This window comes from Rhopilema esculentum, chromosome 7, assembly GCF_057945365.1.
Source record: "Rhopilema esculentum isolate cy_ngs chromosome 7, ASM5794536v1, whole genome shotgun sequence".
Classification (NCBI taxonomy): Eukaryota; Metazoa; Cnidaria; class Scyphozoa; order Rhizostomeae; family Rhizostomatidae; genus Rhopilema; species Rhopilema esculentum.
In genome coordinates, this window is record NC_142821.1 from 7,453,495 (window position 1) to 7,471,684 (window position 18,190).

At 38.6% G+C, this 18,190-nt stretch overlaps 1 protein-coding gene across 1 annotated transcript in view; it reads left to right on the forward strand.

Annotated features, from left to right (window-relative positions):
* The window catches only part of LOC135683955 (mediator of RNA polymerase II transcription subunit 13-like), a 35,072-nt gene that overhangs the window by 14,252 nt on the left and 2,630 nt on the right, over positions 1–18,190 (forward strand). The window contains exons 5-20 of the mRNA XM_065199364.2: positions 2,644–2,786; positions 4,858–5,079; positions 5,930–6,074; positions 6,386–6,508; positions 6,946–7,686; positions 9,094–9,811; positions 10,084–10,389; positions 11,508–12,683; positions 13,163–13,283; positions 13,596–13,655; positions 13,968–14,106; positions 14,576–14,783; positions 15,429–15,632; positions 16,107–16,351; positions 16,987–17,129; positions 17,246–17,925. Coding sequence (XP_065055436.2) covers positions 2,644–2,786; positions 4,858–5,079; positions 5,930–6,074; positions 6,386–6,508; positions 6,946–7,686; positions 9,094–9,811; positions 10,084–10,389; positions 11,508–12,683; positions 13,163–13,283; positions 13,596–13,655; positions 13,968–14,106; positions 14,576–14,783; positions 15,429–15,632; positions 16,107–16,351; positions 16,987–17,129; positions 17,246–17,925 — 5,374 coding nt within the window. The remainder of the gene's footprint in view (positions 1–2,643; positions 2,787–4,857; positions 5,080–5,929; positions 6,075–6,385; positions 6,509–6,945; positions 7,687–9,093; positions 9,812–10,083; positions 10,390–11,507; positions 12,684–13,162; positions 13,284–13,595; positions 13,656–13,967; positions 14,107–14,575; positions 14,784–15,428; positions 15,633–16,106; positions 16,352–16,986; positions 17,130–17,245; positions 17,926–18,190) is intronic.

An 18,190-nucleotide genomic window follows, 5' to 3' on the forward strand; every position in this document is an offset into this window, starting at 1 on the left:
GGTCCAAATTTTATGTGATTGAAAATGATATAGTGTTTTTAAGCGAGGTGACTATAAGCGGAGTCGACTGTAATAATTATCCAGCTCGTTAGTCTTTTTTCCGCAGTGGGTCTGAAGACGCAAGAGCACTGGAGACAGAGATTTATATCACATATCCACAGTGGCTATAGCATCAAAAATTTGCCCATGATAAGGGAAAGATCTTAGAGCTAAGCTAAGAAAGACACACCTTACTTATCCAGCTAAATACACAAACACGCTAGTATTAGGGAGTTACGCTATAGGCATTCTTGCTTCGTCCCTAATCCTTGGATAATTTTAGAGCTTTTTTATCGTCCATGTTTATTTAATTCTTCCTTTCTCCCTTGCTTAACTTGTGTGCTATGTGCTCATCCTCTCTTTAATCCAGACTCTGTTTTGTGCTCATGGCAGATTAAATGCTGACTCCTTTCTTGTGCTTGCCGGACTCAAACTTGTCATTTTACATCAGCTTAAGTAGCGGGTAGCTGCTGAAATGAACGCCATGAAAATTTCGTCTACCTTGCTTACTCTTCTTTTCTCGTAAAGTTCTGTTTTAATGCTTTGTGAGAAAACTTTCCATTGTTTCCCATATTTTAAAATCTTTCCCCTTGGCCTTTTGTTTCAACATTGCCAGGCTTTCTCTTTCTGTAGTCCCTTGTGGGAATTCCCACTGTAAGAGCCTCGTTCTCTGCAATTCTGCTCAAAATGGAAGAGTGTTTCACTCTTTGGTTTTGGTAGATAAGGCAGACCTTTGGTTGGTTTATTTATTTTTGACTAGCTAAGATCAAGAGTATGCATTTTGGAATATAATATTTTGGCTTGACTTCATTTCATATCAGCTTAGTTTGTCAAACTGGTCTTCAAATTTTAAAGAAATATATATTCGCTGCATGCATTTCTATAACTTTTCCTCAGCTAATTGGGTGAATCAGCCATTGTAACGATTAACCTTACTGACCTCTATGGTGACAAACGGTCTTTCTAGCATCTTTTTACACGGATCCCTTGCCATATGTTGCCTTTACTTTCTCACAAGTCTTGTTGTATCGTATGAGTCCAGTCGTATCTTATGAGTACAAAGCATCAAGGATGGTTTGGCAACTCACAATATCCCGAACTTCAAATTGCTAAGAGATTTGTCACTGTGGCTGTTTTTATAGCTATTTCAAATCCTCCGGGCAAATTGACTTAATCGGTCGATTCGCGTGAGGTTTTTTGGCTACTCAAGTTAGTTGTAATTTTTCATAGAATGAGACAGCTGACGCAATGCTTTATGTGACAACCGTTGTTGCTTAAGCTCGATTATTGATAATGATACGTAAAAGCAACATTTGCATGTATCCTGCAACAGCAGACACCTCTTGATTGCCGTATTGGCTTCTTCTATTCGCTTAACGTGATGTTTGTTCTTGAAATGACGTCATAATCTCAACCGGCAATTAGGTTAAGCGCTATACAACAGTCCCATTCTGAGCATTTCGTGGCTATCATCAAATCAGGGCTCAACTTAATCCAACCATATTCATTAAATGGATGAATTGTTTTTGTTCTTAATCGCATTGTTTGCCATGTGAACGCTACTGTTATAATAACCCTCTGTTGCTTGTGATGTCGCTGAAACTAGGCCCAGTCGTCACCACCGTAAACATAGTCATCACAATTCATCATAGCTATCATCTTCACAATCATAATCATCATCATGATCTTATTTATCATCATCATAATAATCATAATGTTTTTAGCACCGTCAAAGAATACCACCATTAGAACAACTTTGCAGTGAAAACGATTTATTCAACATTACCAAAATAAATCGTTTCATTTTGATTCAGAATTAACCGTCGACTGTTTTGTAAATTCCTTATTCAATTACATTGATCCCTAAGCGTTATACCCTGATCTACTTGCTCTCCTCCTTAATCCACAACCAAACTTCAATATAAAAGGTAATTAACCTGTGAAATCGCATCTCTTTGGTCCTGTCCTCTCTAATGATGATTAATAAAACCGTGAAATCCTAGAGTCAAGCCTATAATGCGTTTCAGCACACTACAAAGAGAATGTTCGACAGGGCAGCCAGCCTTTTCAACCGGGTTGATTGGGAATTATCAAACTGAATTTTGTTATGTGGGAACTGTCCAGAGCAGGCCACTCCCCATCAATAAAGCAGAAATTAAGGAAGGAGAGCTTTGCGTTTACTGTGCACTTATTGGCAGTTTTAACAAGCCGCTGTTGTTGTGGCTTTCAGGAATTTTGAACAGTCACCTCAACGAACCTTTCACAGAAATTTCATCTGGCTTTTTCAATTCCAATCCCATTTGAAAAAATTCCGGGAGTGTTCACTGAATACTAGCCGTTAATGTTGAAGGATTCTTTAAATAGGATTTTTCAGAATGGATCTCTGATCAATAAAAGTTTCTCCTTTCTTGATAAGTAGCAATTCACGCCAGGGCGTAGGGCAGTGCGAAAGTGGGATTGTTTCAGTTGTTATCATGTTTATGTAATAGGATAGGCTTTGCAAATTCTATAAAGGAGTTATGTTTTTTCAAAAAGCAAGCACGTCTTTTATCATTCTTTCATTTGGCCCCTATCCATCATAATGCATTTTTTTATCTTTTTCAGGGAAACTCTGGCGTTCAGTTTCACCTTATCCATTTACGGTGAGAGCCTCGTTACCGCAAGTGTCGATGTTCAAAAACAGGCTGCCATAAGATGCTTGTCGAGAAGTGACCTGTCAGATGCAATGTCCGGTGATACTGTACACGGTAATTCTTAACTGTTTAACCATCATCAAAGTAGAAAACTGTTGATCTGACGTAATCATACTTTCCCCAAAGGCATTTTGAATGGTTTTTCACAACGTATGACTAATTCTCGGTTAAACTTAACATAGCATTAGCAGGATATCTGTCGTATACCCAAGTTAACTGGTCTTCCACTGTCTTAAATGGTTTTGTAAAGCACTATATCACTGCTTCCTTGCAAGAATAAGCCACTTTATCTCTGAAGGCTCAAATCTCATTAAAAACATGTAGGGATATCAATGAGTTGAGATAAATATTCTTTTCTAGTTAAAACCTTGATAAGATATCAATTTGCACAATAAAACAACTGTAAATATCTTTAGATATTTCTGAAAAAAATCTTATCTTTTTGACAGAATTGTTCGTATTTGTATTTTCATTCATTCGCATTTGCCCATTTAAACATTTTGGCGAAGCGAAGAAGGAGCAAATCATTTTTTTATGATCCTCTGGCAGCGCATATATTCAATGATAGGGTAATGGGTTATCAAAAACACACCAAGAATTATAATTGTCGTGATCACTTGATATTTAGGTTATTTATTAGTTTAATGCTTTCGATGTTATTCATCTTAAACCCGCAAAGTTAAGGAAGTAGTGAAGTAAAATTTTAAAACTGAAAGCCCTGAGCAATATCGCAATATGCTACTCCTAATTGTAGCTTAAATCGACCAGTTGATGCAAAAAGCCAGTCTGCATTGAATCATGTTTATAGCTGTACAGTGGCTTGAAATTAATCGACAGCTTTTTTGGGGGTCATATTGTAAAAATGGATTTTAGGCCTGGAAACTTGACAGAAACGCTCATTTTGTTATCGTGAGGTTTCTGCAAACTCATAATGGCATTTCTGTGAAATAAAGGATGATAAAAACATTATCGGGATTTTTAATGTTTATCCCTTTATATGTTCCTTTTTCTCTTTTTTTTGTCTCGTTGTTTCCGCATTCTGTCAATCACCGTAACGATAATATCCTGAAATGCTGAAAATTTCCAGGCCTGAATTCCGGGAAGATTTGCCCTTCGCGTATTTTAGATTATGCAAAAAACACCTGATTTAGAAATGTATGTAATAAACAGCAGCTTCACGCTGGTGCCGTAAGCTCCTGTACAGTGAATACTGCACCACACCGATTGACTGCTGGGAGTTGTTTATTGGTCTTGAAAAACGCCTTGCTGATCTCATAGTTGGATTCTTTACGCTGCTTTTCACAGAGAATTCAATATATTTTCCATAGCTTGAAGCGTTTAATGCAAAGTTCCAGACCATGTAATTGATGAATTGCATGATGGCCTCTACTACTTGCAGGTGGTTGTTAAGAATTGATGGAATTGATAGCATAAACATTCGCAAAACTGAATTGAGTCTGTCGTGCTTTTAAATGGCCTATTGAATAGGAATTGTCTAAGTGATTTATCTTGTTCATGTGTTAGATCAATTGATTTATCTTTGCGTAAACATTTCCCTTAATGTATTAAAGTTGTACTAATCACTGTATGTGTACATTTTATTACCAAGCAAGACTGTGGAACCCGTGCGTTTCTATTTTTTCATCGTTCAAACCCACTTTTTTTGTGGGCTTTCATTTGCAATTAATAATCAAATGTAATCTCCCATAGGTTTCTTGATAGGCTCTAGATATTTCAGACAGAGTTTGATATTTTAATTTAATTCATAGATTCTTTTACTAAATGCAAATTGTAATTAATGTTTCAATTTGAGGGTCCCAGAAAATGAGCTCATGTTGAAAGGCATCCCTTTATGAAAAATGAAATATGAAGCGAACAATATGATAAGAAGCATTTTTGTTGAATGGCAAGACTCGTTTACATCTAAATAACAGTTAAATAAAGAAAATTGACGCCCACAAAATTTTATCACCCTGCACCCCCATCCATCCACACCATTTCGTAGGTGCTAGCGCCACCAGCAGTGAATGCTTTTCAGTACACTTAAAAATATGTTTTCAAGCGTCGTAGTTCTTCGTCTATTAAAACTTCTAGCATCGGCTAACTGTTGCCTTTTTCCTTTCAGTGGTCCTAGCTCCGGGTGGTCTAAATGCGGTTCTGACAGGATGCAGTTTACCGAGCACTGATGGTCGAGCGGCTAGGATTCTTACGGAATGGGATAAGTACTATCCCATCGTCAAAGACGAAAAGTCGAATGGGTTTATTCCTTGTCTCGTGGAGATCGTCCATTGCGATAACAAGATGCTGTACCCATCCTGTCTTGTTGGCCTACCTGTTAGCAGATCAGGTTAGAAACTTTCCACAAATTCATTGCCGTGTCGATTAACTCTGAAAAGTCTCTGATGTGATTATTGTATCCAGTTAAGGCCAACTGTGATTACGTAGATTATTCAACAATAATCGCCACTTAAGCTTGGTTTCAACTTTGAGATAACGTGAGCTAACTCAAAATTAACCTATGTACCGATTCGGTTTCAATTTGATACCAGAAATCACTTTGATTTGTGTCTTGCAGCTATGCCAGGTGCCTTACAAGAGCAACTTCTTTTAGTTCTGCTTTTGAGAAAACGTAAAAGGAAAATATTTTGTTAAAATGTCGTTCGCGATCTGCCCCAAGGTTTTCGGTATGGAAAATCTACCAAAAATAAGAAACTTTTTGTAAATACCACCGCTTGGAACAGGAACTTCGAAATGAAGACAATTTCTCTCTTATTTCACGACTGATTTTTCTTTGAGGAAAGAAGACTGTTTTCAACATCTAAATTAATGCTCAGTGAAAATGGGTTGCGTAAGAACCTCAGCGGAAACAGTTGCACATTCCCCTCCCATGCATCGGCTTCTTTTATACGATGTTTTCTCAAGTTAACTCATGAGTTTGAAATCAAAAAATTTTGTTTCCAAGATCATTATATATCGTGAATTTACCACTATGGGATAATTTTTAAACCATCTCACAGATCACAAAATTATCTTAAATTAACTTCTGTTTACTCAAAGTGGACACGTACTGTTTGTACCAAGAACCCTGCCTTGAAATGCAAATTCTGCAATTTTTACGAAAGTATCCATTCTCATTTTATTATATTTTGGAGTAAACCTGTGATGAGCTACTACATGTAACATCATTTCAATTTTAGGCACCAAATTTCCGGAAATAATGCGAAGTGACGTAAACGCAAATGAAGCGAAGGCTGGTACTTGCAGCAGAAAAGCATTTAGACCAATCATAGCACTTAACAATAGGATTTGGGATAATCTTGAGCCACGGAAAGAAAGCAAGAAGTGAGTTGCTAGAGATTAACGTTTCTTTCCGTGCACTTTAATGAAATTGTTTTCATTAATTTAAAAACACAACCGTGCTATACAGTAAGGGACTACGCCATGTTTTATATCATGCTATAAAACCATGTTTTTCAAAGATCTCTCTTAACCTAGAATGTGTTCCACTTCCAAACTGTCTTGACGATCGAGTTGTTTCAATGTGGTTGGACTTGCATTTTGAAGCATTTGTCTGTGATATCGAAACATCTTCTGCCTCAAATGCTGTTCTCGACACTTTATTTTAGAATCTTGATGCCAATATTATTTTTCAGACTAAATAGCGCATCAAAATCCGAAGCTGCGCCTGTGTTTGGACCTAACATGCCGCTATGGGACTTCAAAGATAAATCAAGGACGACTGTTTGTGGCTGTACTTCGTCAACAAATGTCAATAGGTATGTGTTAAAAAGTACCAGGAAGGATGATTCAAGGCACATAATTCGTTATCAAGCTTCACTCAAAGGAATAATTCCATTTCTGATATATTTTGTTCTTTTTTCAACATCTTATTTCAGCCTATCCCCTTTCTTTACCTGCCCATATATATGTTCAGTGAAACAATATGGAAGAGAGAGGAGCTGCTCGGCGAGATGAAGTTTGCCTTCCCTTAATAATGTTAACCTGTTGCATCGTAGGAAGAAACAATATAGTTACATTATTTTCTAGAATCAAAAAGTGAAAAAGTTTTGGTCAAAAATTTATGAGAAATTATAGTTCCATCCTGAACCATCTTCAAAGCAACTTTTTTACCCTTTTCTGTTGATCATATACCTTTCGCGTAGGACTTGTTTTGTGTATTCCCTGTTTGAAACGTCTCGAATTTTGATTTTAGGGTCAAGCCGATGGGGAAATTTGGGAGTACGGTATCTGGTTTAAAGAGTACATCTGGTCATGTGGGAATTAGCAGTCCATCGACAGCTGCATCTGGAGCCAATCAAACTTCGAGTGTTACTCACAAAGGAAGAAAAGAAAGGAAAAAGACTTCACTACCTTTTCATCAGAGAAGGTCTACAAATACAGAGCGTAGCCCTACACCGCCAATTACCCTTTCAGCCAACCTCAAGGCTGTCAATGTAAATACCGGGCCTGTGTTGCCTTCTAATGTTGACTTAAAAACCGAAGCCCATCTACAAACAGGCTTGCCTTCGAGAAAGAGTCCAGTACTGCAGAAATCGTCAACGAGCAGGTCTTTTAGCTCTACCGGCCTGGATCAAAGTTACAGCTCGGTGCAACTTCAGAATATCAGTCCAACCAAGGTTCTTTCTGCTAATAGCAGGGCCTTGGAAAGCAAGGGAAAATTCAAATCAAAATCTGTTCCAATTAAGGGCTTGGTGAACTATATTCTTCCATCGAACGTCATGCCCATAAAACCGGCATTGTCTAAAGACACACTCGAGGCAAGGTCGTCTTTGACTGACCCGTCATACTCATCCTTATGTGTTTCAAAGGAAGCTGAAAATAACTACTCCATTTCTGAGGTGATGTCACCAACCCCGTTGCAGCTATCAAATACGAAGCCGGGGGGTCATGTTCCTGATGGGGAGGTTATGATCGTCAGAATGCCAAATAAAGGGTAAGTGTCAACAACTTAAATGTCAAATTTTAATAAGCGAAGCATGAACTACAGGAAATTTGTTATTCGTTTCCAGTGCGTAAATTAATTAATTTACCACTGACATAGGAGTAGCCTTGTTAGATAAGAGATGATAAACCTTGGTTTTTGAGAAGATGCATCAGGAGATAAAACTGTCGTGAATATTTGTAGGTGGCATTGTTTACTACAATCATTGCCAAAAATACTTAGACCACCCAGCAATTTGCGTTGTGTTTTAATATTTTTCCCTTCTTCTCCCGGATACTCCTATTTCCGCACCCCCCTTCCCCCCTAAACTATGCTGATAATTTAGAGAAATATCATAGAGGTTGCAGAAAAAAGCGTTCTTCCTAATCCCCTACGTCGTTTTGTAGTAAACCAACATTTTTTAAAAGGGGAAGGGGAATGGCTGAATATGCCCTTGGAAACTAACTTTAGTGTACCTAAAGGCAAGAATTGTAACTAAATACTTTTGTTATTAATCCTCTTAAAACCCCAATGATAAGGACGTAATGGAGTACTATCTATGAATTTATGGATATCAAAATCGACTTTGTAAAGTACTATTTTTGACTCATTTTGCCGAATGGGTGGTTTCGCGGGTAACATGCTTTTCCTCACATTCGCTTTGTGTTTAGTCAGTTATTGACAATTATAACATAAGAAGCTCGTTGAGGATATATAGATTTCCATGTTAATCACGCCATTTGAATCTGTTTTCAAGTGTTCGTTTCATGCCATGGAGACATACTAACACACCGTTAGCTCCCCAAGCAACCATGTAGCGGGTGTATTGATGTGGTTGCACGTTCTGCCCATGAAACAACTAATTTTTTGCAAACATTGTTTTTGGTGTACTTCCGCTTGAAATAAAATTTTGTTGTGGTACAAATTTTAAAAATGGCTTTGAGAGAGGCAAACATTTTAAGACATATCAAAGCTTTACATTCGACACTCTACAAAGTATTAAACTTCAGAACAAATTTTTGAATTTTTTTTCTGACATTTTGTTCTCTGAAGAGTGACAGATCAATTTATAGGGCTTAGCCTGCGCCAGACTTACTATATAATACTCCTGTTGTAGCCAAGTGATAAAAAGGGGGTATTTTTAAATGCTTAAAGACCAAGTTCGAATTGCATCACTTCTTAATATCATTAGCAAAAACATTTTTCAAAATCACTTCCGAGTAAGCTTTTCAGCTTAAGTCGTTTATAGCCGCGATAGGCTTGTTGTTATCGTATTTTGTGGAAAAAATTCGGATCATTTTTTCCAAACAACTGTGTCATGCCTCAGGTTTTTTGAATGCTTTAATGCAGTGATATGACTTTAATGACTACACATTTATCTGAAATCTTGGTTTAAGATAAAGCTAATATCCTTTGCAGGGTAAAAAGAACAACAGAAAATGCGAACAATGTAGATGAAAGCACGAAAAAGGTTAAGCTAGCATCATATGCACAACCACAACAACAACAACCACAACAGCCACAACAACCACAACACCAACAGCAATCGTATGCAGCAGCATCTCCTCCCCAGTCCCCCAGTCCCTCGCATTTTCATTCACAAACAGACTCTTTGTCCTACCAACAAACCAGCAACGCTAGTAGTTCTGCTCATCAACAGCTACAAACGAGACGTGGTCCGGGTCGCCCCAAAAAACAATCCACCTCACAGAGCTCTATATATTCACCTAAAAACGATCAAAATATACTTGAAAATGGGTCTATCTTGTCACCTCCCGTGGCTGACAAACGGCGAAGGCCCTCGAGCCAGTCAACAAAAATCAAAGATGAAGCTATCGTTTCTCCCCCGTCCGTTTCAAGCATCAAAGCTGCACCGGTTAAAGGCAGTAGGCGTCGACCGTCTAAGAAGGATCAATCTCTTTCGGATAATGAATTGCCACCTGTCACATCACCGTCTGCCAGAAGTGGAACAGTTGCTTTGTCTCCGTCACCATATTTGCCGTCCCCGGCGCGAACCCCCGGCTCTTCTTCTGGAATCTCATTCACGCAATCAAAAGATCTAGTCGTGGAGTTCTCTGATCGTGACAAGTTGTTTGAGTTTTCAGACGATGAAGATGATCAGGACAACAAAAGCAGAGTGAGTTTCCTATGTCATTTTCGTCAGAGCTAATACATAAATAATGCAAAGCAAAGTCAGTATAGACTACTAGTATATTATTAGTACAGATTATAGTTAGGTCTTTTTCTAGGAATAGCCAGAGTTGTTTTTTCTCTGTGTCTTTTTCCTTTTGACAGAAATTTAAACATTTATCAACTTTCATTCTTCCTATCAATCGCATATTTGTAAAATGCTTCCCTCCAATAAACTGCGATGGATCTTGTTTAATTCTCCAATCTCTTTCTTCGCAGCAAAGCCACATAAACACAGCAATTGATGCACACCCGAATCATCGCCCCCCGGCCCATGACGACGTATTCAGAAGCACATCGCTGCCGCCACCCACCACCTCTCTTCCCCACGATTTATCTGAGATGTTTCCAACTCCTCCGTCACAAGAAGCTCAGCCCCCCGCAGCATCACCAGCTACGTCGTTGCCAGGCGACTACGGAATGCCCTCAAGTTACACACATTGCCATGTTGTGATGTCACCCGAGAAGCATGTTTTGCCTTATGATAAACGGTTTGAAGAGAATGTTTGCTCAGAGGGAACAGAGGTAATGTGTCTTTGAGCTCTTCTTGTTAGTATGAAAATGTGCTAGCCTTGAGTGTCGTGAATAATATGGATATGGCAAATCGAGGTTTAAAGATCAAGGTTCCACGAATCTTTAACCACGAATATTTTGTCCTTTCGCAAAGCGTTCTTCAGATGAAGTTGCCAGAGCTTTTAGGTATCAAATATAAACAAGAAATGGTACAGTCAAACTCCCACAAGTAGAATTTGCACAGGTCTCCTGTTCCATACTTGGACAAATTGCACGGTCTAAATCTATTCGGTATAAATTTTCGTCGCATAACTCGGATCTTGCGTAGGGTGGATCTTTTCTTTGCCCCCTATAAAGACAAACGATAATATATTTAGCAAATAAAATTAGTACCAGAATGAAAATATAATAGTTCTATTGTTAAAAACACGAGGTTTTGAAAATGTGCGAATATTTTGGTTTTTTTTATTGCTTTTGTTAAAAACAATCAAACTATTATATTTTAATTCTGGTACTAAATTTATTTGCTAACTATATTATCGTTATTCTGGATGAAATACCACACGCAACGTACATACCTATGAAGATAAATCGGACTTTTGCAACAAAACAAATATTTTATTTCATCTTATATTCTTTCACAAATATATTCTTTAATGGATTTCTTGAAAAATACGACCGGTGGAGACTATACAGGCATAACTGATTTACATACCGCTGATGGCATGATTTTTTTTCCTTTTGGGGCGTGTTTCAGCGTTTAGATATTAAATTTTCGCTTTAACGGGGCTTTATTTAAGTTTTGTATACATGTAAGTCGGCCCTGGCATAGGTCGGCCCCCTCATAAGTCGGCCCTTCCATAGTTGGGACTATGCAGAAGTCGGATTTCTCATGTGTCTGCTTATATTGTCGGGTCTGAGCAACCCAACTTATGCAAATTTGGCTGTATTTGAGGTTTTATTTTTTCAATAGCCTTTATGAATCTGAATTTACACGATCGACCAATTCAGTTCACTTCATTTTATATAAATAATTCAATGCGAGTAATGGAACTGGACCGACTTTGTCTATGATAACTGTCTGTAATGGTATTCCGTAATTTTCAGTAAAAAAGTTCGTTTTTCCATAGGGCTTGGAAACACCGTTTGTCGTGCCAGAGACGCAGGAATATCCGGTGGACGGTACTTTCACTCCGATCTCCGTTCTGCCAAGCATGAAGCGTAAAAACTTGAAAATAAAAAACCGCGTTGCACTGAAGTACACGCCGTCGTGGAAGACCGGGGCTAGAACAGCTGCGAGCTATCAGGATAAAGCCGCTAATCTTATACGACTATCGATTTCGAATTACGATTCGTTACGACGGATGCGTGCTAAGGATATTATGCCATGTTTGAGTCAAGCGGTTATCGTAAATACGAACGAAACTATCGCGAATAAAAAGATGCCGGAAATAAAAACTGAGATTATTGAAAATGAAAATATAGATCTAAAACCGTTAATCAGTGTCGATGTTGTAAGTCAAGGTATTGTAAAAAAGGAGGTTACTGTTTATAATGCGAGCAATATCGAGGAGACAAGGGCCTTAGAAGTTGCTCTTGCTTCCAAAGTGTCTGTTTGTTATTCAAAGGAAGAGTCGAAAGCTTGGCCGCATAATCGTCTCTTCAAAAGTGACAAGAACTTACCTTTTATTTCAATGGAAGATGAAGCGGAGCTCATAGCTAAGGAGCCTAAGCGTCCGGAGGTTTTAGACTTAACAGGAAGTAAGGACTCAAGCGGGGATAGCAGTGTAGGCGACAAGGCAGTCTCTTCTGTTTTGCCCCCTCGAATTGCAGAACTCTTTAAAGAGCAGTGGTTGTCTCCATTCTCTGTTTTATACATGACAAGGATGTTGTCTCAAGTTTACAAAGTCGATTTTCACTCCAGTACTGGCGGCGATATGAACGCAATAATGGCCTCGGGGCTGTTGTATGAGTTGAATTCCACAGTACAAAATGCTTTTAAGCAGTCTCTCAAAAGGAGAACTCATGAACTTCAAAAGCTCGAAGGTCCAGTAACCTTCTCTTCACTTAACAAATTATCAGGGAAAAACACAGTGCAAAGTAGCCTACCCGTGCACCCAGTTCTCATTGGCGCCGACGGTGATTATGTTTCTGTTGCACCTAATTGTTTGAAATCGTGGACGAAATTGCTCCTTGAACCGTTTTCTGGACAGCGCGATGTTGCGTATGTCGTTGTTGCTCCAGATACCGACCTTGTTCTTGAAAATACCAAACAGTTCTTCAGGGAACTCAGTATAACATATGAGGTATGCATGATTTATGTTAATTCTTTTGTAATGCTAAAAACCCTTTTCCTCAGGATTTTGTTCCTCAGAACGTCCCAACCTTGTTTTTTGTATTTTCGCTGAATATTTACATTTTTTTTCTCAAGATTGTGAATGTCCATAGATGTTTCTGCGACTCATTTCCTTTCCAACGTTACCCCCTTTTGTTTGATTGAAATATTTCCCCAGCTGTTGTTTATCTTAAAGATTTCAGACTTATTCTAGGCTATTTGTGAGAACCATTTACGTCAACTCTATTAGTTTTGGGGTCCTTCGTTGGCAACATAACAGATGTTGCTCTCCTTTTCAGGCTTCTCTTTCTTGTTTTTCTGAGCAGGTCCTTCGTTATCAGGCAATATTTTGAACTGCACATTTCTTTTAGAAGTCTTTATGCGTTACATCGATGTTTGTGTCTTTCATTCGTCCTTGTATCGTTGTTTCAAAGCCACTTTGTATTTTAGTCTATGAACCTCGGCAAACACGGTCCAATTATAAGGGTACTACGAGAGGGCATTATCCGTGTACAGCTCAAGGTCATGCAAAAGTTAGCTAATGAGGCTGTTGATGAGTGGTTTTCGCAAGGTTTGTACCTTACCTTAATACTACATGTGCTCGTCTTGACACCATTTTTGTCAATCTTACAACCTGTAGATCGATTTGCATTTTTAGTAATGGTTGAAGATGAAGTCAAACACCACAGTTAGCAATTCGGTTTGGATATTTAACCCTGTTCTATTCTGTCTTTGGTTATACCATTCAAACAATTGCTGCTCTAGAAAAAATGCCTTTGTTGCATGCCTTAAATCTTGTCAGTATTTTACACAGGGACAAAGACCTCACCAATTATCGCACAAGTTTGCTCTTATTTAGCAATAAAACGTTTTTTCTCTCCAGATGAAAGTGCAGAATCCATAAGAATGAAGCTGATCGCGCAAGTGTGCAAGGCGCTTCTCGGTAAGTTATTTTCTATAGATGTTTATAGAGAGGGTGCGATCTCACAAGTCAGTTCCAATTTTAGAAATTAGCAAGAAGAAGGCAAACTTGTTCTGTTGTTACTTATTCCTCGAGCATTGTTTTTGCATGGTGTTTTGTGACTTTCAAATTCTCACTCATTCTAGAGCAGATTTCCCTCTCTGACAAACTTTTTTGAATAAGAGAAGTTATGATGCTAAAATCTTATCAACGATTAACGGCCTACCTTATGTCAGTTTAATCTAGCAGTGTTATTTCAATTCTTTATAATTCTATTCTCGGTTTTACACCTAGGTCCGCATTTAGCTTCTCTTGAACTAAATCGAACGCTCTTTGACAAGTCACCAGCTGAAGAGAAAAATTCCGCAGAAAGCACTCGACCAAAGATTCCAGGAGCCAATGCTAACTCGATTTCAGGCCTTCATGGTTTAAGGTAGGGTGTTCTTAATAGATGCGAGTTTTTTAATAATCATTTTCATTGCAAAAGAATGAAATGACTTTACTGTGATGAAATGAAATAAACGGTAAGTCCAGTAAAATGACTTTTGCCAAACGTGTGTCATAGTTTCCAATTCAGTTGGACTTTTAAGCGCCCTCTTTTAGCTTTGCAGTTTTAATATTGTGTCATGTTGAACTGAAATAAGATTTTAACATCATTAAAAAAATCATACGACGCGAATTCTCTGTAAGCTTTAATAATCATACATACCAACAGATGATTTGTGATTATCCAACTGGGTGATCGTGCCCCTACAGCCTGGAGCAACCCAAGGGACCTTCAAACCGGTATAGGGGGGGGGGGGCTTACCAAAAGCTCGTTTTTTGCTAGGTTTCTCTTTATTTTATACCAATATTTGCAGAATTTTCGAGACTTGATTAGTATATACTTTGTCTTTTCTCAGCTCTCTTGGTTTGATTCACGAGGAAACGGATAACGGAAGTAGTAACAGTGAACTCCCTGCCATTGTCGTGTACATGATCGACCCGTTCCAAGTAACCGGTGTGTCATCTTCTAAAGAGCCACTTTGGTCATTGAACGGTCTTATAAGAGCTTTCGCAGAGATGACGTCAAGCTTTTCCGATGCTCTTAAGAATAACGTTTTCCTGCAGGTAATTTCAAAATTTTATTTCTGTCATATTTGCAATAGAGTTCATCCTGACCTAAGGCGACCGTTTTTTTCTTATTCTATTCATACTTATTATTCTTTTTTTATTCAACTCCCTAACATTTATGACAACTAATTAATGCGATGAGCTATTCGGATTCCCCATGTTTGCTTGTTTTTCTTGCGATTGGATAGCAGAAACCTGAATTATATTAGAATGCAAGTAGAATAAACATACAAATCATGGAGCTGTTCAGACTTATAGTAAAATTGCCAAAAAAGATTCTAGCAGTCTTGCTGAAATGCCCGGCTTTCAATTGACATAATTGTAAACTTCATGCAAAGTACATTAAATAGCCTATTTTGTAGGCGAGTGACTGTACAGATTTATCAAAAAGAGACCGAGCGTGTTTTGTTTACAAAAATTATAATGCCTTCATTGCAGAGGGTTAATCACGCTAACAGTTTCGATGAGGATATTAAAGACTAATCTTTCTGCTTAAAACAAACTTTAATGTTGAATTACTCTACTACTCTACTCCTGTTGTCTAGACCTTGGATCCAGTTTCTCATCTAGTTGGGTGTTTAACTTGCCTTCTGAAGGATGTTTGTTGAAATCTTAGGTTATTTATACCACTATGTCTGATAGGTGGTTCCTCTCGAGAGTATACTACAATTGAAGGCCAGCACAAAGTACCACAATGGAACTGGATTAAATCAGCTGGATTTACAACACCTTGCTTTGTCAGTCTACTCAAGCTGCCGAGTTACTATCAACTCGTTAAACAGTGGCAAAATATGCACCGGATTTGGACCTGGCTCTTTGAGGGACAAGCTAACCAAGAAAAGACAGGTTTGCAACTTCTTTTGACATTACTGGCGCTATTTAAATGATTCTCCAGGTTTTAAAATGCAGCAGCCTCTGAATCATAAGGTTGTTAGCTAATTTTCTTAGTGGTTCACATGGGGAATTCTTTTACACAGGATTCAGGAAATGCTGGACTGATTTAATGTGGCCTTTTAAAATATGCAGAGTTACTTTGGTTGACCTCATATTTTCAATGCAGGAAATTGCTAACTTTAAAGACTCATTGCTAACAATGGGCCTTTGCGAGCGTGGCGACGATCCAAACAATGGCAGTAAACTTCTACGGATTAACCAAAGTTGATTTCAGACTGTCTGAAAATGCATTATGGGATGCTTGCGTGGCGCAATGGCTCATTGTTAGCAATGAGTCTTTAATGATGATTTTTCCATATCGATTCGACCCTATATGAAATAATTCCTTATGAAATGTATTTTCAGAACATACTTTTTCCTACACAGGTTGATCAACAGTTTCCGACCCGCGTATTCGTTCCGCCCTTTATTCTTGCCCCTCAAACTTCACTGATCAGAGAGGACCCCCACACTTCAATGGATCTAGCAAGAGTAATGACAACAGGGGACGGTAATATACTGTTCTGTAGTTATTGCTTGTCGCAGGATCTGTCTTGGGTTCTGGTCACTTGCACTGACAAGAGTGGGGAAATTGCAGATACCACTATCATTAAAGTCCATCCACAGATACGGTAAGAGTTTATAGAAGTCCATTTTATTTCTAACTGACCTGATTCTGTGCAGGTCAAATTAATGGAACATTGCATTCGATAAATTGGGTTGAAATGTGTTGAGGACTCGATTTTTATGCTAAATACGTTTGGTCATAGCAAATGCTTAAAATTGCATTTTATGCTTCCTTGCTAAACCTTTTGATTCATGTTACTCTATAGCGTTGAAGCTCATCACATGTATTAGGAAAGCACGGGTTGATACAGTGAATTAATTTTTTGCGATATCTACCCCTCTCCCCCTTAGGGGGGGGGGGGTAAGCAAAAGTAATGGTCATTAATTTCTGCAAATTTTCTGAAAAGGTAAATGGTAATGATCATATCATTGAGTAACTGTGTTCGTAATGCGATCGTAAGCCAGCATAAATAGGCGGAGAAAGGAAGGAAGCTCTGTTACAAATTCCTTTTTTAAACGTGGTTGGGGTTCTCAAGTAAGTGATTAAAAGAGCATCATCTGTTGCACATTAAGTTGTAGCAAGAATGAATTCGTGGACCCGGGCTTTCATAACCAATTCTATTATAGTCAGTTTTGACAATCAGGATTTCTTCTAATGTCGCTAATCATTAAGCTAAAATATTCATCATTCTTACGACAGGCAAATGCGTGAGAGCAAATCGACAAGGAAAATGGCACTGAGAAGAGTTTTGAATTTTGCGTTGGACGTTATCTCGTTCTTCTTTGAGACATGGAGGATAGTCATTCATCGACTGGGAAGTCCGGGAAAAGGCGAACTGAAAGGTAATGTTTTGATTCAGAAGTTTATTTTGAATTTCGTGCTTTTAAACACACAAGTTTTTTCATCTTTGAGGTGTTTTCTAGCGGTAGATTTATACCATTTTCTTTTCTTTTTTCAGATTTATATGACTTGAGCCGAAAGCTGGTGACACCAGTGCAAACCAAAAAGCGTCCGGTCACACCAGAAGTTTGTGTTGGCTGCAGAGCAACAGCAGATGAGAAACCAAGGCCTACTGTACGAAGCATCACCGTTGCCAGTGTGCACCTTGACTCGAATGTCAGAATCCTTCCGGGAAGTACGAGGAGAAAATCAAATTCAGGCTCTAAAATATTCGTTGTTCCGGTTGTAAGCCAGTCAGCAAAGAGAAGGGACCGACGGTTGTTAGGATCAGGGTCATTGTCACTGCCAATGCCTCCAGCCGATGAACTGATTGCCGACTCTGTGTTCGAGGAGCAATTCATGGGGCTATTATCATCTCCAGCCGAAGTATCTAGCTCATCGCTGTTAACATCACTACATTCAGATCTAGGGCAACCAGTTTTTTCTCCTGGTGACACGATGAATGTCAGCTCAATTTCAACCATGTCTCCCTTTCAACCGATCATTCAAAATTCACCTGCGTTCAGCACAGCTTTTTCACCTGTACCAGTTATGACTCAGCCATCTTCCACCCCGATAGTCAAAACTGGCTCATCGGATGAGTTCACGAAACTTTGTCGACAGCCGTTGTGTTCTGGGTACATACTGGTGGACTCCTCATCACTTGGGAGTCACATAACCAATACGCCCTTGATAAAGGTAATACCACCTAGAATGCATTGTGCATTCCATATCAAATACTATTTCCATACTTTGTAGAGAATATCCAAAAACAATAACGCTAAGAGATCCAACTTCATGCCAGAAGTCGGGTGAAAAGCTTGTTTTACTCCGCATCAGGATACTAACGCTGCCTATTCTTTTGAACCATAGCGTAAAAGCTTAAAGTACACAACGAAAGAGTTTTCTTGCGCATCAGTTTAGTGATACCGCTTCTGAGCTATTCCGATACATTTCTAGAATC